This window comes from Balaenoptera musculus, chromosome 6 (assembly GCF_009873245.2).
Source record: "Balaenoptera musculus isolate JJ_BM4_2016_0621 chromosome 6, mBalMus1.pri.v3, whole genome shotgun sequence".
NCBI classification, from domain to species: domain Eukaryota; kingdom Metazoa; phylum Chordata; class Mammalia; order Artiodactyla; family Balaenopteridae; genus Balaenoptera; species Balaenoptera musculus.
In genome coordinates this window covers 31,722,147-31,750,146 of record NC_045790.1, presented here as the reverse complement: position 1 = coordinate 31,750,146, position 28,000 = coordinate 31,722,147, and the positions used below count along the sequence as shown (strand labels likewise).

Below are 28,000 nucleotides of genomic sequence, written 5' to 3'. Positions count from 1 at the left end.
CAGCCAAGAGGAGCCTAAGGAAACATAATGAAGAGGGCATGCAGGTGTGCTTCAGCGGTCCCTTAAATTGAACATGCAACTTTGTGTATATACCCATTTATAAAATTGCTAACAAGGAGTCTACACCTTTCATCGAATTCTCAAAAAGGGGTCTATAATCCAGAGAAAGTTAAGAAAACCTAACTCATTCCAGCTTTCAACATTTTATAAACATTAGATATAGGATGGGAAGCATCCTATATCTGGTACAAGGTTTTGGGCACAGCTAGTAAAATAGATGCAGTCAGTCAGCTTTTTCAATTTACCTATCAACTTCCTAAGAGAAAAAGAGCGCATCCTGCACGCATGGCCACCAGGCTTGAGTATTCTGCTCACTGCCCGTCTGAACACTCCTACATGGGAGCTGAGCTGCCCTCCTTGTCACTGGGCCCTGGCCGATTTCCAGCTAGGTCAAAATCTTCTGGGTCAGCATTTATCAAGTGAGGCCATTAACGGCTTCTTGTATTTCAATCAATGGAAGGGAAATACGTGTGTTAAGGTATCTTTCAAGGATGAATAAGAAGACTGGAGCACTTCACTTTGGTCTGAATGCTTTCCAGTGACTACCAGCCTAACTCAGGGTTTCTCAGCTCGGCACTGTTGGTGCCCTGGGCCAGATAAACGCTCTGTTGTGGGAGCAGCCCTGTGCTTTGCAGGATGTAGCAGCATCTCTGTCCTCTACCCACGATGTGCCAGTAACACCTCCTCTGAGTTGTGACCACCAAAAACGTCTTGGGACATTGCCCAAGGTCTCCTGGTAGCAAAACTGCCACCCACTGAGAGCCACTGGCCTAGCGGAAGAAGGTTCCATATGCATGTTTTCTAATGACATTTCCTTTGCATTGTTTGCACATGTCCTTTGCATATTTATGTATTTGAGGCTTCCTGGTTTTAGTAGTATTTAGTTTTAAAGTCATCAGAAAGATATTATGGTGAGTGGAAGGACATCAGAATCCTTATGAGTGGGTGTGAGGTCACCAACACTGCTGTTGACCAGATGGCTAAAATCCTTTCAGAAGACAATTTGGTGATTTATACCAACTGACACACTAAACCTACAATCCAGTCTTTTTTAGAATAATCCAAAATAATAACTTTTAAAAGTTATATGTATTGATGTCAGGCCAATGTATAATAACCAAAACTTAGAATTAACCTAAATATCCAACTGGGAAATGGTGAATTGAATTTGGTACCTCCACATTATGGAGTATTTAATATTCTGAAACAAAATGGATTTTTATATACACATAATGCAAGAAAGTAAAAAAATGATTAAAAAATTTAATGGCAACTGCAATTATGTAAAAACTCTGTATGAACTTGGGCATGGACTAAATAGAAGTAAGTCAAAGAAAAAAAGAGGGTGGAGTTAGGGCAGCTGGTTGTCTCAGAATCCCAAAGTTCCTGTGCTTGAGTTATACTGTTTCTATGAAGAAAAAAGGGGAGAAAAATACATAGACTACAACTTTATTCGCTACCCTCTAAACTGGTTTTTACTATCTTACTAATGGGTTTAGCCAAACTTTTAAAAAGTTTATTGTTTTCTTTTGACCACAGAAGGACTCTGATATGTAGAGTTTTTGTATGTGACTAAAGTCATCAGCTTAAAACAGATTGTCCTAACCGTATGCTAGAGATCTAATGTACAACATGGTGACTACAGTTAATAATAATGTGTTTTATACTTGCAATTTGCTAAGAGAGTGGATCTCAAGTGTTCTCACCATAGACACAAAAAAAGGTAAAGATGGGAGACTATGGATGGTTAATTAGCTTGATTGGGGGTATCATTTCACAATGTATAGGTATATCAAAACATCATGTTTTTATGCCTTAAATACATGCAATGATTATTTGTCAATCATACCTCAATAAAGCTAAAAAAAATAAAAGGACTCCATTCTCACTGCAAAAATTTGGAAAGACACTTAAAAGTATCAAGAAAACAAAATGCCCACAATGCCAACACCCAGTGATAAATTATATTAATATTATACCAAACTCCTTTTAGTCTATGAGTTTGACTTAGGTCACTTCTGAGCACTTTTGGAACACATTTTTAAAGGCTTTAGATTATTGATTTAACCAGCACACCTGCGCTTCACAGAGTTCTCAGTTACATAATTTAAGGTATATTGAGTTAAGTCATTTCTTGCTAAGGAGACCTGTGCCCTCTTGTATGAGGAGCCCACTGGCTAACACTTCTCCAGGGCTTTCCGAAGCACTGCTGACACTTAAAAAATAAAATGCATTATGTCTAAAGGACATGACTCCTAGAAAGGACTGAACCTTTTCCTCAGAGACCTATATGCTCTATAACAGAAAAGGCCAGTGGTGATTATGCTGCACCCCGTCCAAGGCCCTCCGCTTAAAACACGTCAGCCCCCCAAAGGGCACACACTTGATGTGGACACACTTACAGGTCGTAGGAGAACTTCCTCTCCAGGTTGGTCTGGTTCTTCTGAAACTGAAGGACATCCTGCTGCAGCCTGCCGTAATTCTTCTGCAGGGCCTTTAACTGGTCTAAACCGAGAGGAGGACACGAAATCACACAGGGCACCGGCATGGCCATCCTGACAACAGAAGACACATCAAAACCCACCACGGGAACACAATGGGCCGTGGCACCAACAGAATAAGGAGGGGAAAGAGGAAGGGATGAGATCACGGCCCCTCCCCAGGAACCTCCCCACCCCAGCCCTGGAAGCAGCCCAGAAGATGTGCAATCCTATGGGAACCAGCACCTTGATTCCTTTTCACACATCTCTCCTAAATCTCCTTTTTGTCCTGCAACCCTTACAGTGCACCAGGAGGTTCTATCCACCTATTTCTCTCCTAGACATCATAAACCCTGAACTGTCCCACAAGGGCACACACGCCACTGTGTCTCCTGCCCCCAGAAGACGTATCCCTCAATCTGTGAAACACTAATTTCGACATCCAGTCAGATAAGCAGCCACTCCTGCTGAACCCCCTGTTCTCAGCTACCAGGCTACCTGCCAGCATCCTGTCATTTGGTCACAGGCCAGTTATTCTCTGAGGCCCCATGTGCACTTAGTCACCTGACCCTCCTATCTGGGAAACAACAGCTTTCTTTGAGGAAATCCATCAGCCGCATCACTGCTGCCCTGATGACTTGGCTCGGAAAAGCTCTGTAGAAAAAAAGCAGCAGCTCACTGACCAAGAGCCAAGCTGGGGGGTAGAAGGAAAAGCTGCCACAAAGGGGACACCAGGACGGGTCGAGGGCAGCAACGAGGGCCTGAAACACAGCCCTGGACAGACACCTGAGTTTCCCCAAGGTCTGTCCTCACAACCCTAGACCTACAAGGCTCTCTGGGGGGCAGGGGGGTGGGGGATCAAATTAAATAAAAGTGAAGGATTCGATGAACTGCTGATACACACAGCAACAGGGATCCATCTCAAAAGCACTTATTTACATGCCATGCTCGAAAAGACAAAACTACAGGGGTGGACAACTGGTCGCTGGGTGCCCGAGGCTGAGGTGAGGGCAGGTGTGGGTGGGGCTTCCTGGAGTGACGGACACGAGCTGTGTCTTGACTCTGGTATCCAGGGGACGGTGCATGTGTCAAAACACACAGAAAGGTACACTGCAAATGGGTAAACTTTATTGTGTGTAAATTATACTTCAACCGACCTAACTTAAAAAAAAATTCTATAATCAAACCGAGCATGGGGCGATGGAATACTACTCAGCAATAAAAAGGAATAAATTACGGCAGCCACAACAGAACGGATGAATTTCAAAATAATTATGCCGTGTGAAAGAAGCCAGACGAAAAAGGGTATATGCCGTCTGATTCCCTGTATACAAAAATTATAAAAATTACTAACTCCTCTAGAGGAACGGAAAGCAGATCAGAGTGGCCTGGGGAGGATTACCAAGGGGCACAAAGAAACTTCTTGGGGTGATGGATATGTTCACTGTGTTGATTTTGTGGTGGTTTCTTCAACTGTACGTTTATGTCAAAACCTGTCACACTGTGCAATTTAAATATGTGTAGTTTACTGTATGTCAATTACACCTGATTAAAGCTGTTTAAAAATACTAAGTACAGCAAAGGCTGCAGGCTGTTGTGCCCTACTTGAGGACTGACCAGCAGATCATCAGCTCTGAGAAGCCCCCGGCAGTCAAGCAACCCATTTAAACTTAGCGAAGCTCTGAGTTTCCCCTATTAATATTCTTAGAAGCTGATCTGGAACTAGAATTCTAGACCAGCACTGCCAAATAGAACTATAATATTATAAGCCACACAGGTCACTTAAAATTTACTAGCAACCACATTTTTAAAAAGTAAATAAAACCAGGTGAAATTAATTTTAATAATATATTTCATTTAACCCAACAGATCCAAAATATTACCATGGCAACATAGAATTAATGTAAAAAATCATGAATGAGACATTTTATATTCTTTTTTTCATACTAAGTCTTTGAAACCTGGTGTGTATTTTACAGTTATAGCACATCTCAATTCAGATGTTAAATAGGAATCGGGAATTCTTGATCTGAATTTAGATTTCATAAAATTTACAGTTAAAAAGGATATTGGTATACCCAAGTTGTCCCAAAGATACTTAAGTTTCCCAATAACTGAGTCAAGTATCAGTTTTAAATTTAAATTGCCGAAAATTAAACAAAAATTAAAAATCCAGTTCTTCTGTCCCATGAGCCACATTTCAAATGTTCACTGGCCACAGGGGGCTTGTGGCTACAATTCTTGACAGCCCAGTTCTAGACTGACCTTCCCACCTTAAAGGTGGAAACTGAGGCTGAGGGCGCTGATGGAGTTTAACTAGGGGCAAAGGTGAGACTAGGGTCAGGTCAGGGATCAGAGGCCCCAGTGCTCCTTTCACCAGGTTCTAAGGCTGCACTGGACCCTGTGACCCTTCTGGTCACACCTCACAGAGGGGCTTCACCCCATCCCTGCCTCCCCCGGCGGCTTCAGAAGGGCCCAGAGAAAAATTCTGGCTGCCAAACTGAATAAGAGTAGCTAGGAAATGGAATTAAACTAGGTTGGATAATTTTTATATAAATTTCATGAAGGAAATCTGATTTCAGGGTGACCTAATGAAAAGAGAGCATACATATACCATATATATATATATATATATATATATATATATATATATATATATATATATAAAACAGATTACACACACATATGTCTTAATGTATCACAAAATGAGAATCTGAATTCTCTACGTAACAGCTTGCAATGTATTCAGTAAACTTATACAAGGAAAAGCTCTTTAAGGAAACATAGTTAGGCAAAAAGAGTAAAGATTACCCAATTACTTGTATAACCACCCATCATTAGAGTTCACTAAGAGACCTTAGAAAAGGAGAGAGGAAAGGTGGGTTTTTCCTAACAGGCCTGATGTCTGGGGGGAGTGGAACTCACCTTGCAAGGTTCTGATGAGCCTCTCGCTTGTGGTGATGTTATTCACTAAAACTGCCTGCAAGGAAGATAATCACATAATGAGACACTGGCAGCCTGACAACTCAGAAGCGCCCTGACAAGATGCGCCTGAGGGAGAAAGGTGGGGAGCAGCCCCCCCTCCCACCCCGGGCTGTGAGCCCTCTGCGGCCTGGGGAGGGGCAGCACCATGTCCCAGCACCAGCCTGCAACCCGAGCAAGGGGCGGGCGGCTCCCCGGGTCCTGTTTCAGCTCCGTGCCAGCTGAAGCAGCAACTCCGGCCTTTCTCTGGGGGAGCCCAGGTACAGTCCTGTCTCAGTCAGAAGCCAAACTGAATTCCATCCTGGCTGATGGGGAAAAGAAACGGGGGCTCAGCGACCGCTCCGCCTGCGAAGCTTCCTGATCCATTTTAACTTCTGACGTCCTTCCTTCTCTCCAGACCCTGCGGGCTCAAAGGATGGAGAGGTCACCCCCAGTTAGTTACACAAAGCTGGGAATGCTGACAACAGAGGAGGAAGAAGCAACACAGGCCTTGGGATAACAGTGAAAAACAGTAAAAAGTAAGAAGAGTGTGGGGTTAGGTGTTAACCAGCAGCCGGTGGGCACGGAGTCACCACCTGGGGCCAGGTGCCGCTCTGGGCGCCCCGCATCCGTGGCCCCATGACTCTTCACACCAGCTGTGTGAGGGCGCACAATATGATCCCACTGTAGGGGACAGGAAACTGAGGCACAGCTGGCTTTAGAGACTCAAGGTCACGTGGCCTTCTCAAGAGCAAACAGGCAGAGCCCAAGCCCAAGCCCGAGCCCGGCAGGCCTGCCCCAGACACGGAACTCTTCCTTACTGCGTACTTGCCAAAGCGGGATGTGAACCCCAGCAGGACAACGATCCTGTGACCGTACCCGGTGCAACAGCAAACAAGCACCTGAAGAAGAGGGGACCAGAACATTAAATACCAGCACGCGTCACACAGGTAAGTGATGTTCTCTGGACACACACAGAGGTGCGTACTGGGCCATAACATGGAAGTTTCTTACTGTGTCATAATCAACAAGGTTTTGTCAACCTGCTGGCCGTAACTTGGGGACAGGCTGCTGTCTCATTCTGGGTAAAGGAGGACAATGACAGCCACACCGCCTCACCCTTCTGTGCCTCTGTTTCCTCTCGGACCTCTCCGTCCGGCCCTCACTCTTTGTCCTGGGTGGAGCTTTCTGGAGGAAGGTGTTTCTAGGGGTGCGTGCCTAGCAGTGAAACCTGGCCAAATGATTCTGGTGTTTATTTCAGGAGGTCTGAGCATGGGGAACACTTCCTGGCACAACAGGAAAGAAGTCACAGTGATACTATCTGTACAGTTAATCTCTCAGGGAGAGATCATCAAGAAGAGTGTTTATGGATATTCTGCGTGGGCCAGCGGGGAATCAGATTCACACAGCTCGCAGGTCCTGCCACTCTCAGAAAAGGTTTGCACACATTCATTTAAAAAGGCGAAAGATCGCCCTAAGACACAGCGGTCCCACTCTGGGGTATATATTCAAAAGAACACAAAGCAGGATCTTGAAGAGATATCTGCACCCATGTTCACAGCAGCACTATTCACACTAGTCAAGAATCGAAGCAACCCAGGTGTCCCTCAACGGATGAATGGATAAAGAAAATGTGGCAGACACATACAATGGAATAGAACACGGCCTTTAAAAAGAAAGAATGTCACATGCTACAACACTGGTGAACCTCGAGGACATCATGCTAAGCCAGTCACAGATGGGCAAGTACTGTATGATTCTACTCACAGGCAGTGTCTAAAGCAGATGGAATCATGAAAACATGAAGTAGAAAGGTGGCTGCCAAGGGTGGGGGAGGGGAGGAGGGGGGAGGGGTAGGTGGAGGGGACGGACTAGGGTTTAATGGGCGTAGAGTCTCAGTGTTGCAAGAAGAAAAAGTTACAGACATGTGCAGCACAACAATATGAATATATTTAACACAACTGAATTGTACACTTCAATTTCCACCTTGCATGGGTATCAAAACCACCCTCCCTCTGAACAACAGTGCTGAAACAGAACAGAAAAAGAAAAGGAGCACTTAGATGATTACATGCTGATAATCTCGAAAGCCGATCTCTCCTGGGCAAATCATTTCTACAACAATTATGGCAATCTTACTTGCCCCTTCTCCGCTCATTCCCCTCAGCCCCACCCAAAAAAATCCTTATTAGAGTATGCAACTGCCTGAGGGCTTAGGAATTGCTGCAATTTGAAACATCTGTAGATATTTGTCTCCCATGTGACTTTATTTTTCCAAACAAAATACATTTTAGTTATCTTCCCCCACCTACTTACAGATGCATGGAAAAATACAGTCTCCACGTAAGTAAATGAGAAAAGAACCATAAAATGCCAGCAAGATCTTTATATATGCAGTTTTATATTTACTGAAAATCCTAAATCATTTTCAGGAAAACTAGGAAAACGCTTCTAGCTTTTTTGGGGGGTTCAATATAAAGGAAAAAAACACCTGCATTAAACAAAATTATTTTTAAATGAATTACATATTGTACTCTAAACAACCCAGTTGACTTTCGCATTTTGGTGCAGAGTGACTTTGGGGGGAGCTGTACTTCCTGGTGTGTGTGACCCATCCCCTGGGAAGTCTCAGCAGCAGACAAGGAAGTGCCACCAGAGTTTAACTGGACACTAAGCTCAGAAGACCTCGGAATGAATCACCCACAAACAAATGTATTATAACCATTCTATTCCAGGCAGGAAACAAGTATATTTTATCAAACTATTTCTCCATTAGATTCCTAAGAAAATAACCTCAACATGTCATAGCAAATTTCCAAAGCAATAAATCTACAATAGATTATCATGTTCTGAAAAGCTCAATAAGACACAAATGACTAAATGTGTTAAAATGCTAACTTTTGAAAAGCTCACTGGAAGTGTGAGGCTCATCACGTTATAAAAAAGAGAAGGTGACCTTTATTGCTGTGTTTGTTTGGCTCATTAAAATAACCAACCTGCTTTGAAGATGTGGGTCCATCTTAAGCCTTGCTAAAGATGACCCTCAAACAATCTAGCCCTTGTCAACCCACCGGCAATCAGGTGCCTGGATAACTTCTTTGTAAGGACATTCCTGTTAATGCTCTGGGAGATGAACCTCAAAAAGAAGAATTTAACCTTCGTGACCAGTGAATGACATTAAGAATGAAGGGAAGAATATGAAGTATTCATGAGAGTTTTCTCTTTACCCCTCACCAATTTCAAAATCTCCCAAAGCAATGCTACCCAACAGAAACATAATGTCAGTCAGATATGGGAATTTTAAATTCTCTAGCAGTTACATTAAATTAAGTAAAAAAGAAACAGGTTAGGCAAAGGGTTGAATAGACATTTCCCCAAAGAAGATACACAAATGGCCAAAAGTACATGAAAGATACTCAGCGTCATTAGAGAAATGCAAATCAAAATGAGAAGGTGCCACTTCACAACACTAGGATGGCTACAAGAAAAACAAACAAACAAACAAAAGGAAAATAACAAGTACTGCAAGGATGTGGAGAAACTGGAACGCTCAGACCCAGCTGGTGAGAATGTAAAATGGTGCGGTCGCCGTGGAAAACAATTTGTCAGCTCCTCAAAAACCTGAACGGTTATCATATGACCCAGTAATTCTGCTGCTAGGTATATCCCCAAGGGAACATATGTCTACACAAAAACTGTCCACAAATGTTCACAGCAGAATTATTCAGAACAGCCAAAAAAGTGGCAACAACCCAAATGTCCATCAAGTGATGAATGGATAAACAAAAAGTGGTCTATCCATATAATGGAATATTATTCAGGCATAAAAAGAAATGAAGTATTGACACACTGAAACACGATATACACCCGTAACAGGCACACCTATACAGAAAAAATAAATTAGTGGTCACTGCGGGCTGGGGGGAGGGCAAAGCGAGGAGCGACTGCTCCACGGGTACACGTTTCTTCTTAGAGGGATGAAAATGTCCTGGAATTAGATAGTGGTGATGGCTGCACAACACTGTGAATATACTAAAAACCACTGACTTGTACGCTTTAAAATGATTAAAGTGGTGACTTTTATGTTGTGTGAATTCATCCCAATTAAATTAGATGAAATTAAATATTAATATTTTATTTAATCTAAATACCTCCGAATTATCATTTCAAGATGTAATCAACATAACAGTATTAATGAGATACTTTACTTTTTTTTTTTTTTCCCCACACCAAGCCTTTGAAATCTAGCACATTTCACACTTACAGCACATCTCAACTGGGACATTTCAGAGCTCAGCAGCCACCTGCTAGAGAGAGAGCATAGCCCCTGAGCAATAAGAAGAGAGGGCAGGAGAGTGCCAGTTAGTTATTATTTATTTACGACACCCAAATAGGATTACACACTCACACTGGCACCGATTCACAGCAACAACAGACAAGTTGTCATCCAAACACTTCATACCCACGGTGCCTGTGGGCCAAACGCTGGCCCACTGAACATACGTGGTTTCTCAGAGAAACCACAGCACAAACGGTGAGGCAACACGTCCAGTCCACAAAACCCTACAGCTGACATAAGTCACTGCTGTGATTTAAAATATCACATGCAGAAATGTGAACACTGGCGGAATATTTGATATTAAGAAATTATTTGGAGTTTGGGGGTTGTGCAGTAACGACAAAGGACGATCCCACCTTTTAGAGATACGTACTGAAATATGAATGATCAAAACGGCATGAATTATAACCACTGAAGCTTGATGTTGGACACTGGGGATCCATTAGATCATTCTGTCTACTTTTTCATGTTTAAACTTTTCTACAGTTAGTCTACACACACAGACACACTAATCTTGTGACACTGCCAATAATTAAAACAGAAAAAGCAAAGTTAAAAACAAATTCTTTTTTAAATCTTAACTACAAGGCTGATTTTTGTGGGAAAAAAAGGTGAGTTAGATGATAGTGAGGTTAACTTTTTTTTTTTTTGGCCGTGCCGCACAGCTTGCAAGATCTTACCTAGTCCCTCGACCAGGGATCGAACCCAGGCCATGGCAGTGAAAGCACTGAGTCCTAACCACTGGACCGCCAGAGAATCCCCAAACTTTTGTTTTCTGAAGGGAATTTTGGGAGGCTCAAGACCTTTTAGAGGCGCGGATCCTTCCCATGTGTTACTTCTCACTTACACAGTTGGCCCTCTGTAACCACGGATTTCACACCCGCCGTCAGTTGAAGCCACGGACACAAGGGCGGGCTGCACTCCACCAGTCATACGCGGGGCCTGAGCATCACGGAGGCTGGCAGCCACGGGGTGTCCGGGAACCAATCTCCCGAGGCTACCCAGGGATGACTCCAATTTCACTCCCCAAACTGAGCAGTTGTCTTATCACAGTATATACAGGTCCGTCAACAATTTATCAGCTATAAGGGCTTTTGAGGCTCATTAAGGGATAAAAGGGAGGAGCAAGAAAGAGAGAAATAAATAGAGAGATTGAGAGCATCAGAAAAAAGATGGGGGAGAGTGGTGATTTTCTTGAAGAAAATAAAAAGACTTGAAAGGAGACGGAAGGTTCTGTGGATTCTGATTCCAGGTCTGCTCAAGCTGCCCACCGTGCGGACGAGAACGAGGCCGACAGGGAGGTAGCCTTGGACCAAGACTGGTTCACACCCATGCCCAGCTCCCCAGGAAGGGGCACAATGGTTAAAGGAGGGAGGACAGACGGAGGGAGAGGGGAGGAAGGGAGGGTAGGGAATAGAAGATGAAGGGAGGGAAGGAGGCAGAGGAGAAAGGGGAAGAGGAGAGGAGGGGAGTGGGAGGGAGAGAAGAGGGGAGGGGAGGGGGAGGGGAGGAGGAGGGGAGGGGAGGGGGAGGGGAGGAGGAGGGGAGGGGAGGGGGGAGGGGGAGGGGAAGGGGAGGGGGGAGGGGAGGAGGAGGGGAGGGGGAGAGGAGGAGGAGGGGAGGGGAGGGGAAGGGGAGGAGGAGGGGAGAGGAGGGGAGGGGGAGGGGAGGGGCGGGGGGAGGAGGAGGGGAGAGGAGGGGAGGGGAGGAGGAGGGGAGGGGAGGGGGAGGGGAAGGGGAGGGAGGGGAGAGGAGGGGAGAGGAGGAGAGGGGAGGGAGAGGGGGAGGGGAGAGGAGGGGAGGAGAGGAGGGGAGGGGGAGGGGAGGAGGAGGGGAGGGGAGGAGGAGGGGAGGGAGGAGGAGGGGAGGGGAGGAGGAGGAGGAGGGGAGGGAGGAGGAGGGGAGGGGAGGAGGAGGGGAGGGGAGGAGGAGGGGAGGGGAGGGGGAGAGGAGGGGGAGGGGAGGGGAGGGGGAGGAGGAGGGGGAGAGGAGGAGGAGGGGAGGGGAGGGGGGAGGAGGAGGGGAGAGGAGGGGAGGGGAGGAGGAGGGGAGGGGAGGGGGAGGGGAAGGGGAGGGGAGGGGAGAGGAGGGGAGAGGAGGAGAGGGGAGGGAGAGGGGGAGGGGAGAGGAGGGGAGGAGAGGAGGAGGGGAGGGGAGGAGGAGAGGAGGGGAGGGGGAGAGGAGGGGAGGGGAGGGGGAGAGGAGGGGAGGGGAGTGGGGGAGGGAGTAGAGGGGAGGGGAGTGGGGGGGGAGGAGGGGAGGGGAGGAGGAGAGGAGGGGAGGGGAGAGGAGGGAGGGGAGGGGGGGGGGAGTAGAGGGGAGGGGAGTGGGGGGGGAGGAGGGGAGGGGAGGGGGAGAGGAGGGGAGGGGAGTGGGGGGGGAGGAGGGGAGGGGAGGGGGAGAGCCCAGCCCAGCCTCTAGCCCACCGTGACCTGGGTCACAGAGAACTGCCAGGAGGACCCAAACAGGGCAGGCAGTGGGAACCCCAGATGGTTCTTTGCTGCCTCTCTAGCAGCTGGCTCTCAGGCAGAATGGCCTCGTTCTCAGCGCGCAGACCCTGATGGTCTGTCATCAGCTGCCAGGGGACTTGGGGCCCTTCCCCTGGAGCAGCCCACTTGGGGTGCCCCTCCTCGGCACCACGCCCCAGCCCTCACCAGGACAGGCACAGCTGGAAAGCTGCCCACACAGGGGCTGGAGCTGGAAAATCTTCATCCCTGCTTTCGGAGGAAGAAAAGCACTGATGGCAGCACGTACAGCCTCAGCAATCCAAACGCTCCCTGGCCGTCCTTCAACCGGCCTGGAAGCGCCCCTGCCGCCGGCAGCGTGCGGTCCAGCCTCCTCCCGACCCACCCACCGCACCGGCCGCAGGAGGAGCTGGGCTGAGCCCCTTCCGTGGGCGCCAGTTTTCCTGTTCCCAAATGGGAATCCCAACAACTCGCCCTCCCCTGTGGGAGAGGCCACAGTTTGGGAAGCTCTGACTTTCCGCAAACAGGGTGTGCACAGACACTTGGGGACTAAGGAGAAAACTGAACTAAGTGTACGGATCCAGGGCCACAGCCAGCGCTCCTAACACATCCCACACTGTTTTAAACACGAAACCGCAGATCTCACTCATCAATACCAAAGGGAAATACATGAAAAGACGGCTAGGTCAAATTCCCTTTTTGTATTTCACATCAAACGCCTGTCCCGCAGTGCTGGGTTAGAAGAACAGAGGGTCGGGGAACTGTGAGGAGGGGAGAACCAGACAAAAGCCACCCGGGGGCGCCCCTCGCTCCCGAGGAGCAAGGAGATGCTGACGGAAAGGCTCTTTCCTGCAGGAGGAAGCCGAGCGGAGAGCGAGCACCTTTGCAGGGCTTGTTTCCCTTCCTGTGGACACAGGAGAGCAGAGCACAGAAAACACACTCTCGCCTGCTCAACCCAGACGGTCAGGGGCAATTCACAGACGGGAAGGCAAGATACCGCCCTCCCCGTGGAGTTAACCCAGGACGTACTGTGACATCTAATTGGGTCTTGAATCAAGTAAGCTTCTCCCTTAGCTTCTCCTGACGTCCAGCATCAACCACAACAGACCCCAGGTGCGTTCCCTGCAAAGCAGGGACGGCCCAGAAAATGTGTTTTGCTGCTTCTCCTAACAAACACTCTTTTTTCTTTTTAATGTTGGGGGGTAAATTACTTGAGTTTAATCACAAAGCTGTCTTTGAAGCTACATTCAAGCAGCAAACTAGAGTATTTACAACCTGAAAAGACTGAGAGTCTTCTGAAACACTTTTTCTCAGGAAACAGATTTTTGGTGGATTGCTTTCACCTGCTTCCCCTTTCTGCCTCTATACAGACCTGTCCCTCACCCCAACCCATCCCACCTGCCACCCAGGCCTGTCCACTCTTCCTCCTGGCCGTCTCTCGAATATGCTCACTTTACAGAATTCATTCCACTCCTACCTCAATTCAGCTCAGCAACATGTTTGATTCAGATATTTCAAGAGCTGCCTGAGTGGTCTGCCTCCTCTCTGCCCCGCTCCCTACCCTAAGCACACTCCCCAGGGGCCCGGGCCTGCCTTTTAAGCCCCCAGATCTGATCTGACAGCCTTCATCTACAGCTTGAACCCTGTGATGGGTCCCCTGTCCTCGAACTCAAGTCCAAACCCCCTAGTGACTTACAAAAGACCCTCTTCTTAGGACCCCTGCACCCCTCTCTACTCTGCGTCCAACCCCACTCTCTCTACGCCCAGCCACCAGGTGCTGTCCCCGCACCCCGGGAGGGACACATTCACCTGTCACTTCCAGGTGACACGTGAGACGGCTCTCCTCACACAGCGACTCACACAGCGTGCAGACACCCCGCTCCACCTGCCTGCTGGAAGATGCACTAGGCGTCTGAGGCACGCAGCTCTTACTTACTGTGCCCTCCTGAATGGCAAAGGCTAATGCACGTTCTTCAGATTCGTTCCCAGCAGGATTTAGATTCAGATCAGAGGTATTGACTTGCGACTGGAACGCTGAACAGGGTGAGGGGGCTGGAGGTGCGGAAAGCAGCAAGGCATGGGGACCCTGGCTCTGAGCTAGAGGTGCAGCAACCGCCTCCCGTCCAGCTCTAGGTCGGGCACAGGGAGGGCGCCTTCGGGGCCAGTCCTGCCTGGTGCCCCAGGAGCCGTCCCTGGCCCGGGGCTGCTCCTCCAGACCCTCCCACCTTTCTATAGTCACCTGCTTCCCTGTACTAAATCCTTTCTGCTTAAAAATCGACCCCGATAGACCTATTAACTCGTCTTTCTGCTGCATTCGACGGGAAGTGCACAGACAAAGGGCCCGGCCTGGTCCACCACAGGGTTCAAGGCCAGCACCTGGCAGAATAAATACTGAACAGATGGATAGAAATGGACACGGAGAATTTACGGCAATAAAAACAGAAAAGCTATTTTAGAACCCTTGATTCTTCAGTCAACCACAGGGGTAAAAGGTGATAAAAATCAAAAAAAATACTTTTATCTGCACAAGTCTACTCTGATTCCCTAAGAAAACCCACTGTCTGGAAGAAAATCATCACTGTTCCCAGCTACGGAAGAAAGGCTGGCCCAGAAAGAAGAAACTGGAACACTCAGAACTGTGTCCTGCTGTTTGAAAATTCAGGGTGGTGAGGCCAAAGGGATGGAAAGAACCAGCAGCCCAGGCCCAGCCCTGCCCCCGCCAGCCACTCTGCAGGCCCCCGAGCCGGGTTACCTCTCAGGGGGTCAGTCCTCGCTTCCATCTCAGAGGTGACAGTGCCTGTCTCCCAGGCTGGCACGTTGAGAAATGACATGTGTGAAAGCATTCTGGGAACTCTAAAGCAGGACAAATGGCCAGACTTCTTAATGCTCGTCGTTTCCTTTTCAAGAGGCAGAATCTTACAGAGGAAGTCACTCACAGAAACCAGCGCTGCCGCGACCGAGGGAAGCAGCCCCAGGCCAGGTCCAAACACCGCACAGGAGCCAGGAGGCACACACCTGGGGTTCTCCTGGCCCCAACACCACCCCCCCCCCCCACTACCCGTCACTCACAACAGGAAAGCCCCAGAAACGTAGGATATTTTCCCGCCACTCACCTCAAATAATGCCTTCCAGAGCCCCTTCGTGCCCCACGTCACCGTGCAAGAGAGGACAAACCGGCAGCTGATAGGCCACCTCAGTGGGGGCGCAGGTCACACAGGTGAGTGACAGCAGGGGGCCGAGGCAAGTGGAATGGGGGCCCGTCCTCCCTCCACCTTCCCAGCTGCCTCTTCTATTTAAGATTTCCTCTTCCTGGACACAAAACAGTTAACGTGTTGCCAGCGTCCCCTCTTCCACCCTCCCGCTTTACCATCTTTCTTCTTCTAGGTCAGGAACGACACACGGGAACCGTATTTCCACCACAAATGAAATGTTACTCAAACGATTTTCTTTGCACTACTCAGTGTTAATTTACATATTTTAACAAATAAGTGAAAAGTCTCAATATGCCAAAGCAGACAAATGGCTGCAAGAAACCAGCCTAGAAAGAATGTCCCAAACAAAACTATGGCAAATCAAGCTATTTCTGACTCTCACTTCTGGCAAGTGAAAATGAACACAACAGCAGGACGTTCAGCCTTCCCTGGACAAAGTGCTACTTAGTAATTCAGGGTCTCCCAGACTTCTCCCCCGACCATCTCAGATATTAGGTAATCAGTCCCTCAAATGCCTTTAGGGCCACCACGTGGCTACAGGGCAGCAACTAGTCAGGAGGCTACCCAAGATCTTGGTAAGTCTTCAGACCCAGAAACATTAACTGGCATTCTGCCAAGAGTAAAAGAATGAATTCAACCACTCTGTGCCATCCTCAGGAGTCGAAGTAGACCTGTACAAGAGACTCTCCATTAGCTTTTGCCAAAACTAACTATAACCTGGGGCTCTGTTTCCACTGAGGACCCTTAAAAACCTGTTTTATAGGTATACACCTATACGCCGGTACAAAGAAAATAGTATTTCACTGGGTGCCGATGTGAGGATTATTTGTACCCACACAAATGCGGTGGTTTAAAAATATCCCCTCAAGTTCTTGACACTGCTCCCCAAAATGGAGTCTAATTCCCGCCCCTTTCATCTGGTCTGGCCTTAGTGACCTGCTTCTAACTAATGCACAGGAAGTGACCCTGCAGGCTTTTGAGGCCCAGCCAGTGAAAGGTATATGGGGTTGAATACTGTAGCCCCAAATTCATGTCCACCCAGAACCTGTGAATGAACCTGTTAACAACCTCATTTAGAAACAGGGTCTGTGCAGATGTAAGTTGTAGTGAAGTCAGGGGGGTGGGCGCCTAATCAGCATGACTAAAGAGAAGAGGTGAAGGTACAGAGACACAGAGGGAAGACAGAGGCAGAGACTGGAGTGATGCACCTGCAGGTGAAGGAATGTCAGAAACCGCCAGCAAACACCAGAATCTACTACAAGAGCCAAGGAAGGGTCCTCCCCTAGAGCCTTTGAGGGAGCATGGCCCTGCTGACACCCTGATTGTGGACTTGCAGCCTCCAGAACCATGAAAAAGCAAGCTTTTCGTTTTAAGCCATCCAGTTTGTGGTATTTGTCCTGGCAGCCCTGGGAAACTCCTGTAAAAGATGACAGCTTCCTCCTGAATTGCTCGCTCCCTCTCCCTTTGTTGGTATCATCACCCTGGGAACCCAGCCTCCATGCTTCGAGGAAGCCGCCAGCCACATGGAAAAGCCACGTGTAGGGTCCCTGACTGCCAGACACACGAGTGAGGGAACCTTCAGGCAACTCCGCCCCAAGCCTTCAAAGCACCCCAGGGACTTCCCTGGTGGCGCAGTGGATAAGACTCCAGGCTCCCAATGCAGGGGGCCCGGGTTCGATCCCTGGTCAGGGAACTAGATCCCACATGCATGTCGCAACTAAGAGACTGCATGCCACAACTAAGGAGCCCGCCTTCCGCAACTAAGACCTGGTGCAACCAAATAAATAAATAAATATTTTTTAAAAAAGGGGCACCCCAGACGGTGGAGTGTGGAGTAGAGACAAGTTGTTCCCTCTGGGCCCTCCCAAAGTGCAGATTGTGAGCAAAATAAATGTCTGTCATGGTTTTAAACCACTGTGTTTGGGGGCAATTTGTTACCCAATAATAAATAACAGGACAACACATATATGTATAATCCTGTTCACCTGACTCAAAAGCAGATCTTCACATTCAAAACATGGTCCCCTATGCCAATTTGATGTCAAGGCAGTCTACAAAAGTTCCCTTCAGCAAACATTTATGAAGAATCCTCTTATCTGGAATTATACCCTTGCCTTCCTACCTAAGGGAGGGTCACCTCAATACCCCTAAGATAACAATGCAGAATAAGCCAAGAGTTTCTGGGTCTTTTTAAATGACGTGCAAAAACTAGGTGTGTTCAAACACGTTTATCATTTAAAGAACCCACTTTATCTACAATCTTCATGGCACACTACATTTATAAAAGCTTGAATGCAACCATCATTTATAAAAGCTTGAGTGTAATCTGTATTTTTTAAAAGGGGGTGGAAGGTTCCCAGTGGTTAATCTCTGAGTGATGGAATTACAGGTGATTTTGATTTTCTTTTTATATTTTCAAAATTGTCTACAACAACAATATTTTGATAATTAAGAAAAAGACAACTTTTTGACATTTACTTAATCCTGACTCATACACAATCATTTTTTGTGTTAAAACAAAGCTGAATATCCCTACTTATATATAACTCAGGAAATGAGTTTCCACCCAGTTAACTTGCATAATAGCATTTATGCCAACGGTCTCAACCACATCTATTTATGCAACAGACAGGAATGCAGAAAAGAAAGAAAATGAAAATGACAGTCCAATCTCCAAGAATCATCTGAAGTCTCATTTGAAGTGTTTACCATCAAGCGGTCAGTCTGTGAGATTTGGTTCAAATTATCAAGACAGAGAACCTGACTGATCAGCCGCTGCCCTGGCAATGGGTGCACTTCACTGGGCCAGGCTTCTCCCTGCATCCAGTGGGCTGTGGCTGGTGAAAAAGGAACAGGCCAGGAAGGTGCCGCAAGAAAAAGACAACAACAGCAGGACCACATTTGGTGAGCAAGGTGGAAAGAGCTAATAAAAATGTAATAATATATATGTACAACTTCTGTTCCAGCAATTCAACTTTTAAGTTTATCCCTAAAACTCCTGTGACCATGACTCACAATGACAAATTTTCTTATAATACAGTGTAAACATTCACACATGTATTTTTATATATAAGCTGACACAATGGTTTGACCAAACAATACAAAATGATATAACAGTACTCTAATCTTTTAAATGTTTCCAATGTGGGTCATAACCTAATAAATTATTATTCACGGCTCATTAATGGGTCCCAAACTGTAGTCAGAAAAATACTGCAAGCTTGTTGAAACTCACAGGTGCTGAGGGAGCCCGGTAGAAGCAGCTCATTCTCTGCAACAGCCAGACCCTAGAAACAACTTACGGTCCCATAGCAGGGGTGGGTAAACTGTGCTATATTTATGCAAAGAAATAGGGCACGGCAGTGAGAATGAATAAACTAGATCTATATACCAACAGAGACCTCAAAAACAACGTTCACTGTAAAAAGCAAGTTAAGAGTGTTAGAGCAACCAAACATACAGTAAGAACTCCCAAAAAAAAAAAAAAAACTGCATTGCTTTAGACGCATGTAGTAAAAGTTCAGAAATAGAAACTACAATCATTAAAATTCACAGTAGTGGCTTTGAGCAGGAGGGAAAGAGGGAAGGAACTGACAGGGAAGACACAGGGGACCACAACTTTATGTTTTTGTTTTAAATAATTCCTGAGTGAGGAGCACAGAGGTATTAACTTACTATTCTTCTGACCTTTCTGCACATCCGGCTATTTCATAATGAAACTGTTCTAGGTCTCATGACATCACTGTAGCGCAGCTGTTGAGAAGTTCACGTGATGTTTCCCACTTGCTACCCATTCTCGGTGACATCTGAAGGGGAGTCTGAGCAAGTTGGTCTCAGTACTGACGACCCTGAGACACACCTATGTCCCACATCTGGGTGGATGGCGCTCTCAGGGGAACAGCAGTGAGCAGTACATCTGCAGCCTGGCACATCTAAAAACTTCCAAAGATTCCAGTAAACGTGGGTAAAGATGAAAAATAAATCTTAAGGAAAAAAATCAATTACTTTGTAACAGTACTGCCAATTTCTTTTTAAAGAATTATATCTCTTTATTTATAATGCCCTCTACTTTTAAAATCATTTCATTGAGGAAGGGTCAAAAAAAAATGAAAATAAAAACCTGAGAACACAATTTTATTTTTAAAAGTATAATACCATGAAACATCCCATCTCCATCAGCAGTCTCTGGATTAGCTATCTGCACCATGATGATCTTGTGCCTGTGCACACACTGCGAGTGCATACAATTTTTTGAAAATTCTATACTTCTGAGGCCCAACATTCAGAGATTCTGACCTAGTGTATTTTATTTATCAGTATATATATTGATTCTTTATTTTATTTCATTTATTTATTTTGGCCAAACCACACGGCTTGTGGGATCCTAGTGCCCCGACCAGGGATCGAACCCATGCCCCCTGCAGTGGAAGCACAGAGTCCTAAACACTGGACTGCCAGGGAATTCCTGACCTAGTGTATTTTAAAACTCTGTATCTCTTGGGTGAGCTTCCAGGTGATTGTGCCGGGCAGCCAGGCGAAGAGCGATTGCTCTGAAACAACTTCTGTAACCAGTAAGTTCAAAACCCCAAGGTGAGGCATAAACACCAGCCAATTTCATAAGCTGAACTGATGATTCTGCACCACTGAACTCTGGCAAGCAACAGAGGCTTTGATGGGGAGCACAGCCACCCGATGAGGTGACCTCATCTTCCATCGCCCAATTCTGAGCCCTACAGAGAAAAGGAAAAGGCACCAAAGAAGCAAAGGAGACCCAGCCTTGGCCCAACTGCTCCTCCACAGAACATGACTGTTAACTCAGAGGCCAAAAATCAGGGGTTTTACATGAGTTTTGCCTCTATGATCCAAACCTGTGCTGTCTACTATTTGGCTATTTAATTTTTTCCTTTCAGTTTTATTGAGATATAATTGGCATACAGCACTGTGTAAGTTTAAGGTGTAGAGCATAATAATCTGACTTATATACATCATGAAATGATTATCAAATAAGTTTAGTGAACATCGTCTCATAGATATAAAATTCAAGAAACAAAAAAATTTTTCTTCCTTGTGATGAGAACTCTTTAGGATTTACCCTCTTAACAACTTTCATACATAATATACAGCAGTGTGAATTATATTTATCATGGTGTACCTTACACCCTAGTACTTATTTACCTTGTAACTGGAAGTTTGTACCTTTTGACCGCCTTCATCCAATTCTGCCTCCTCCCACCTCCGGCCCCGCCTCTGGTAATCACAAATCTAATCTCTTTTTCTATTATTTTGTTTGTTTTTGAGGTATACTTGACCTACAACACTATGTAAGTTCCTGTTACACAACACAGTGACTCAATATCTCTATACATTTCAAAATGATCACCACAGTAAGTCTAGCTACCATCTGCCATCATACAAAGATATTACACAGTTATTCACCATATTCCCTATACTTCATGCCTGTGACCCATTTATTTTGCAACTGGAAGTCTGCACCTCTTCATCTCCCTTACCTATTTCTTTCCTCCCCCCATCCACCTCCCCTCTCCCCTCTGGCAACCAACCATCTGTTTGTTCTTTGTATCTATAAGTCTGTTTCTGTTTTGTTGTTTGTTCATTTGTTTTGTTTTTTAGATTCCACATATAAGAGAAATCATACAGTATTTGTCTTTCTCTGTCTTATTTCACTTAGCATAATACTCTCTAGGTCCATCCAAGTTTTTGCAAATGGCAAGACTTCATTCTTTTTGATGGCTGAATAGTATTCCACTGTATGTATACACCACATCTTCATTATCCATTCATCTACTGATGGGCACTTAGGTTGCTTCCATATCTTGGCTATTGTGAATAATGCTGCAGTGAACACAGGGGTGCATATATCTTTTCAAATCAGTGTTTTTGTTTTCTTAGGATACACACCCAGGAGTGGAACTGCTGGATCATATGGTAGTTCTATTTTTAATTTTTTTGAGGAACCTCCATACTGTTCTCCATAGTGGCTGCACCAATTTACATTCCCACCAACAGCGCAGGAGGGTTCCCTTTTCTCCACATCCTCGCCAACACTTGTTATTTGTTGTCTTACTGATAATAGCCATTTTGACAGGTGTGAGGTGATATTTCACTGTGGTTTTGATTTCCATTTCCCTGATGATTAGTGATGTTGAGCACCTTTTCATGTGCCTGTTGGCCATCTGTATGCCTTCCTTGAAAAAAAAAAGTCTATTCAGATCCTCTGCCCATTTTTTAATTGGGTTCTTTGTTTTTCTGATGTTGAGTTGTATGAGTTCTCTGCATATTTTAGATACTAACACCTATCAGATACATAGTTTGCAAATATCTTTTCCCATTCATCTGGCAGCCTTTGGTCTTGTTGATAATTTCCTTTGCTGTGCAAAAGCTTTTTCAGTTTGAGACATCCTCATTTGTTTATTTTTGCTTTTGGTCTGTCTCTACTGTCCAAACCTGTGCTGTCCAATATCTGGCTATTTAATTTTAAATTAGTTAAAATTAAAGAAAACTCAAAATTCAGTTCCTTAGTCCCACTAGCCACATTTTAGGTATTCAACAGCTACACGGGGCCAGCGGCTACCGTACCACAGAACAAAAAAAAAGGAACGTTTCCACCGTCACAGGGAATTCTGTTAGACAGTGTTGACCCGAACAAAGCATGAATTTCATTACCACACTGTCCCTGATAGGTTCGGCTTTCAAGCTTCTACCCAGCCCCCCACTTGGGGACTTTTATACCCATGCAGAGTAGCAATGCCAGCCTGAGGTGAGGATGCCGGCCGAGGCTGGAACTCCCTAGGTCACGTGAGGTTTGCACCCATACGTGCCAGCAAGCCGGCTCCTCCCACAGCTGAGAATCACTATCAGTCCACCAGCAGGGTCTTTAAAATTCTGAAAAAGAGCCTCATTGCAATTCAAAGCACGAGTGCTAACTTCCTAAGATTAAAAGAAATAGATAACACAGAGTCATGTACTGGGGTGACGGACCAGCCCAACTTCTCTGAGGACTTCCCAGCCAGATTGAAACAATCAGGTATTTTTTGCCTCAGAATTTGGAACTGGGGACAAAGGAGAGCTAGCGGGAATACAGTAGTCTTTCGAAGCAAGGAGACAGAAAAGTGATCCCATCGCCCGGCTTTAACAGCTATCAACTCAGGCCAACCTGGTTTCTTCTGTGGCCACACCCAGGCCCCCTGCGTGACTTAGGTGATGGAGAGCTCTGGAGAGGCCCCCTGCGGCCCAGAGAAGCGGGGTCTGCACAGAGCAGAAGGAGGCCAGGGGCAGAGATGGAGGCCCCGCTGGCGGCCATCCAGGGTCTAGGTCACATCCTAGGCGACAGTTACAAACTCCCTTTGGACCTCAGATCCCTCCCTGTACAATGAGCACCAACTTCATGAGGCTGCTGAGAGGAAGACAGGAGACAATCCCTGTGTAATGCTGAACGTAACCCTGGCTCGGCAGAGATTTGAAAAACATGCGCTCTGGTCGCTGGTGTGACAGCCGTTGTTGGTGCTCTTTCCACGGCTCAAATGCGCTGTTCGCGCTTGGCTCTCACAGACACCCCAGCCCCTCCTTCATCTCTTCTGAAAGCCAGGACCATCTGGTCTCATGGTTTTAATTTAGAAGAAAAAAGAAGAGTCCACACCAAAAAATAATAATAATATTATCACTCCAGACGCTGTGGTTTACTACTACCTCTACCCCTACGCTATCACCGTTACCACCACGACGACTAGTTGCCATAATACTAGCTACCGCGTTTCGGGCTCCTGCTCCATGTCAGGCACTGTGATAAACCCTTCATAAATATTACACTGAATCATTGCAGCCACCCTGCAAAAGGGATTCTGTCGTTATTTCCACTTGGCGGCTGAGAAAACAGGTCCAGAGAACTTAACTGACCTCCCTGAAATCATGCAGTTAAGGAAAACAAGAATTTGAACCCAGGGCTGCCTGGCCGGAAGCCCCATGCCATTCACCGCCACCCCAAGCTACGGCAAAAATCCTCCTGGAGCTAAGAAACGAGCCCCCACTCCCAAAATGAAAAGACCTTTATATCACATCTCCTAAAAGCTTACAACTCCAAATGAAAGGACTCTCACCCTTTCCCAGCGGCTATATGACTTTCTCTCCAATGTGTACTTTACCTTCTGTACTGGGGCTCCTTGACTTTCAATATCCACTGTTAGATGTTTGCTGTGACTGCAAGAGCCTCCCTCCCCTTGGATGCTCAAACAGTTCTTGAACTTGGGGGTGGGGTAGGAGTGCTAAGATCCCGCATTATGTCCCCTTTTTTAAAAAGAAGCCGTAAAACTGAAGCATTCAGAACCGAGGTGTAACAGTCACCTGGTTTCTGGCTGGGAGATGTTCCCTCTCATTTCCTCCTATAGAGGCAGATGTTTTTAGGAAACAGTCAGTCAATCACATTTCAAAGAATTCCAAGTCTGAAGTCTTAATCCCCACAAAAGCTCACACTCAATAAACCAGCATTTCTATATTTAGGGCTTGCCTGTGGTGAAGCTTCATTGACTGTGTTACTATGAATTCGCTAGAACAAATGGTTCCGTGCAGCGCAGTCTCTGAGGACTCTGCCCATACAATACGGGAAGCACGGCTGTCTGCAACCTGTTTTACAGGACTCTGGAGCCCCTCGGCGTACCAAGGCCAAGGCAGAAGGTCCCATGAGCAGAAATTACCCTGCAATCGCTTTTCCTTCTCCCCACCCCAAACAGGCACCCACACTTTGTGCAATGCACAAAAATATCCAGGAGCTTGGAGGAGTATGAAAAGAGAGATTAGTCATTCCCAGAATTTTGGATTTCATGAGCCAGTAAAATTTCAGAGGCATTTGGGAGACTGATGAAGTTAAGAAAACAAGGACAGTTAAAAGCAATAAGCAAACACCACATGCAGACACGAACAGCCCTTCTATCTTCTATCACTACCATTTCAAAAAAAAAAAAAGTTAAAAACAAAACGTAGAAGGCCAGAGACTCAGAGTATCAATAAAAGACAATTCTTCCTACAGAAAAAAGAGTCAAATTTTCAGGTAATGACACACATACACACAGGGGTGGAGAGGCAGGCAGACAGGTACACAAAACTTCCTCCTTTTTCTTCCCTCCCTGTAGATGGGAAAACCTTGCTCTGGCTGGTCCCAGACCTCAGCACGTACGGTCCTTCCCACCTTGCCCTGTTCGGCCCAGGCCCAACGGGGCAAGGCTGCTGGTCTCTGCTGGGTCCCCTTTCCCAGCCCAACACTCCCCAGGTCCCATCACAGGCCTCCTTCCTAACTGGGCAGAGGGCCAGGGTGCCAGAGACCTTCTCGGCACATCCTGCAAATCCCAGATGGAGTTTCTGCCAACTCTATCCCTTGAGAATAAACTCTGCCACCTCCCAAAGCGTGCTTCAGGAGGTTAAGCATGTGTACACACTGTGAGAAATGGCAAGGTCCCATTCTATTCAGTTAAAGGGGATTTCAGGAGCACAGATAGTGTCACCCACACATGAGAAAAAGGGAGAACTTTCCTATAGGAAAGCACTTTATTATAAAGTTATAGGGAGCACTTTCCTATAACAGCATTAAAACTGGAACAATTCCCAAAGGAGAAATACACATTTGTGACTATGAGAAAGTACTCCACAAATAAAAAAAAAGTATTTCTCACCTTTTAAACCAGTTACGCAGGAAAAGTCTGAGGCCCTATCTAGAAATGATTCATGATCTGGTAACTAGTAGCACTCTACACAGATTTGGCTCTTACTAATCCGTGTGCCTCTCTCTGTGAAATGCTTGATTTATTGGAAGGAGGTCATATCCTGAGATCCATTATCTTGAATGTGGACTTGGTTTTAGTAGGAAATAGTCAAATCTTGCGAGGAAATAGTCATGAGTTTGATGCACTTTAGAAAGGAAGATATTAGTAACTCACACCATTATACAATTTAACAAACAGGAAAGTGGAGTCACACAGTCCCAAGAAAACCAGAAAAAGCAAGACACGTAAAGCTTAGATACGCTCACTAATGGGAAGCCCCTTTTTTAATCTGTGCAGGATCTGGTATTCTTTAAATTTAAAAACCAGCACTCTTGGGTCCCCTACCTTCTTTGTTAGTATATATGAGGAGGTCTACATCTCCTCTCACTGTGAGATGCTCAAGGGCACAAATGCTATTCCTCTGTGAGATACAAGCATCCGGCACAGGCCTGGCACAGAGTAGGTACTTAATGCATACTTGTAGAAAGTAAGGAAAAAAGGTAACAGGAGGACGAACGTGCCGCTAAGACAGTTCTTTTGCATTTCTCCCATTTATCAGCACTGCAAAAGTTTTTCCAACAAACCCACCCAGGGCCTAACGGCGATATGAGGAGACACCCAGAGCTTGATCAAGAGGCTCATTCCACATAACTACATTACATACACACACAGCGGCTTATCCTCCCACTGAGGAGAATTCGACAGCGTATAAATGGTACTTAGAACAGAATTAAGAGGAAAACCAAGCAGGTCTTGCCTTTTCATCCTGGTATAACTTGTTGACGCTCTCCATCTGAAAGTTGTGGCTGGACTGAATTTTGTCCAGCTGTTCCCGCTGCTTTTCCAGCTCCCCCTGGAACTCGTTCTTTTTCATCTCCACGGCCCCTCGCTCCGCTGCCGCCCTGCGGACCCTGCCTTCCAGCTCCACGATGCGCGTCTGCAAAGGACATCGCAGAGTAAGGACCGTGTCAAGCCATGTCCAGACCAGACCGCCCGCGCTCCCTCAGCAAGACCACGCTGGGGCCCCAGCCAGCATCAAGTGTGGTCACACACGGTGTGTTCCCAGGGCTCAATCTTTTAGGTCAGTGGTGTAGATGCTCCCACAGGTTATTCTAGAGAAATGGTGGAATTCACTTCTCTGAGCATCTGTGTCTCCACCGCGTGTCTCCGTGGAAACACCACCACACCCCTCACAGGGATTTGGGAGGCCTGAATGAGGCAGGTACACACACACCTCATTTTATTGAGCTTCACAGATACTGTGTTTTTTAGGAATTGACGGTTTGTGGCAACCCTGCGTGGAGCAAGTCTGTCAGCATCATTTTTCCAACAGCATTTGCTAACTTCACATCTCTGTGTCACATTTTGGTAATTCTCGCCATATTTCAAATTTTTTCATTATTATTATATTTGTTATGATGATCTGCAATCATGATCATTGAAGTTACTACTATGACTCCCTGAAGGCTCAGATGATGGTTACCATTTTTTAGCTGTAAAGTATTTTTATTTTTTTATTTTTTGGCCGTGCCTCGAAGCATGTGGGGATCTTAGTTCCCCGACCAGGGATCGAACCCGCACCCCTGCACTGGAAGCGAGAAGTCTTAACCACTGGACTGCCAGGGAAGTCCCAGCAGTATTTTTAAATTAAGTATGTACTTTTTTTAGACATAACACTATTGAACACTTAACAGACTACCATATAGTGTAAATATAACTTTTTATGCACTAGGAAAACAAAAACTCACGTGACTTGTTTTATTGCGCTATTGGCTTTATTGCGGCAGTCTGGAACTGAATTCAGGATATCGCCAAGGTCTGCCTGTACATAAAATGCCTTATGCTTTACCGGGCGTGAGCTGGTGCTCAAATATTTAGTTCCTTTTCCTCACTAACAGAGTATTTAACACTCTTTATAAGACACAATCTCTGAAAACAGATTCAATTCTCTGGACACCAAGACCCCATCTGCCCAGAGAACAGGGGTCCAGTGGAAGCTCAGACGAAAGCACTACAACCGTGGGAGGTAAGCATGAGAGGAGGACAAAACGCCCCTATGGGATGGATTTCCATGGCTAAGAGCTCAAGCTCTGCCGTCAGAAAGACTGGGTTGGCATCCCAGCTCCCCTCGTCCTTAACCTCTCCGAGCCTTAGTTTGCCCACCTGTGAAGTGGGGAACATAAAATCCCAACCTGAGAGAGTCTGTGTACAAAAGAAGGTAATGTATGCAATATATCCTTAAAGAAAAATTATTCTGACGCTTGCTAAAATGATAAGGAAAACTTTATTCAAGGCTACTGCAACAGGGGTCGTGACTACTGCAGTCAGGAGAGAAACTGTTCTCCACTCTGAGCACAGCAAAGACAGCAGAGGATTTATAGCCAACGAGCAGAGTGAGGGGGTCAGTGGGTGGAAAAGCACTGAGAGGGTGGGGAGATTCTTGCTAAACTGGCCTCACAGGAGTCCTGCTAAAGGCAGGCCCAGGGCTAGACATCAAAGATAAGGGATGAGGAACTTGCTCAGGTATCAGGGGTGGAGGGATGAGTTAGCGGGATTCTTTGCTAAGCCTGGGCTGGGCAGGCCAAAAACAGGATGGGGGACCAAGATGGAGGCCTAGTCACGAAGGGGGCTCCTCAGAGGCTGACTAAACTGCGGTCAATGAGAGTCTCTGTCACTGCTCAGCACTGCCTGACCCACGATGGGCAGCGATGAA

General features: G+C 46.3%; 1 protein-coding gene across 2 annotated transcripts in view; it reads right to left on the bottom strand.

Annotated features, from left to right (window-relative positions):
- Window positions 1-28,000, bottom strand: part of GOLM1 (golgi membrane protein 1) — a 58,504-nt gene that overhangs the window by 19,707 nt on the left and 10,797 nt on the right. For both annotated transcript variants that reach the window (XM_036855862.1, XM_036855861.1), the window contains exons 3-5: window positions 26,045-26,224; window positions 5,466-5,520; window positions 2,463-2,565 (exon numbers count right to left, since the gene is read on the bottom strand). In XM_036855862.1, coding sequence (XP_036711757.1) covers window positions 2,463-2,565; window positions 5,466-5,520; window positions 26,045-26,224 — 338 coding nt within the window. The remainder of the gene's footprint in view (window positions 1-2,462; window positions 2,566-5,465; window positions 5,521-26,044; window positions 26,225-28,000) is intronic.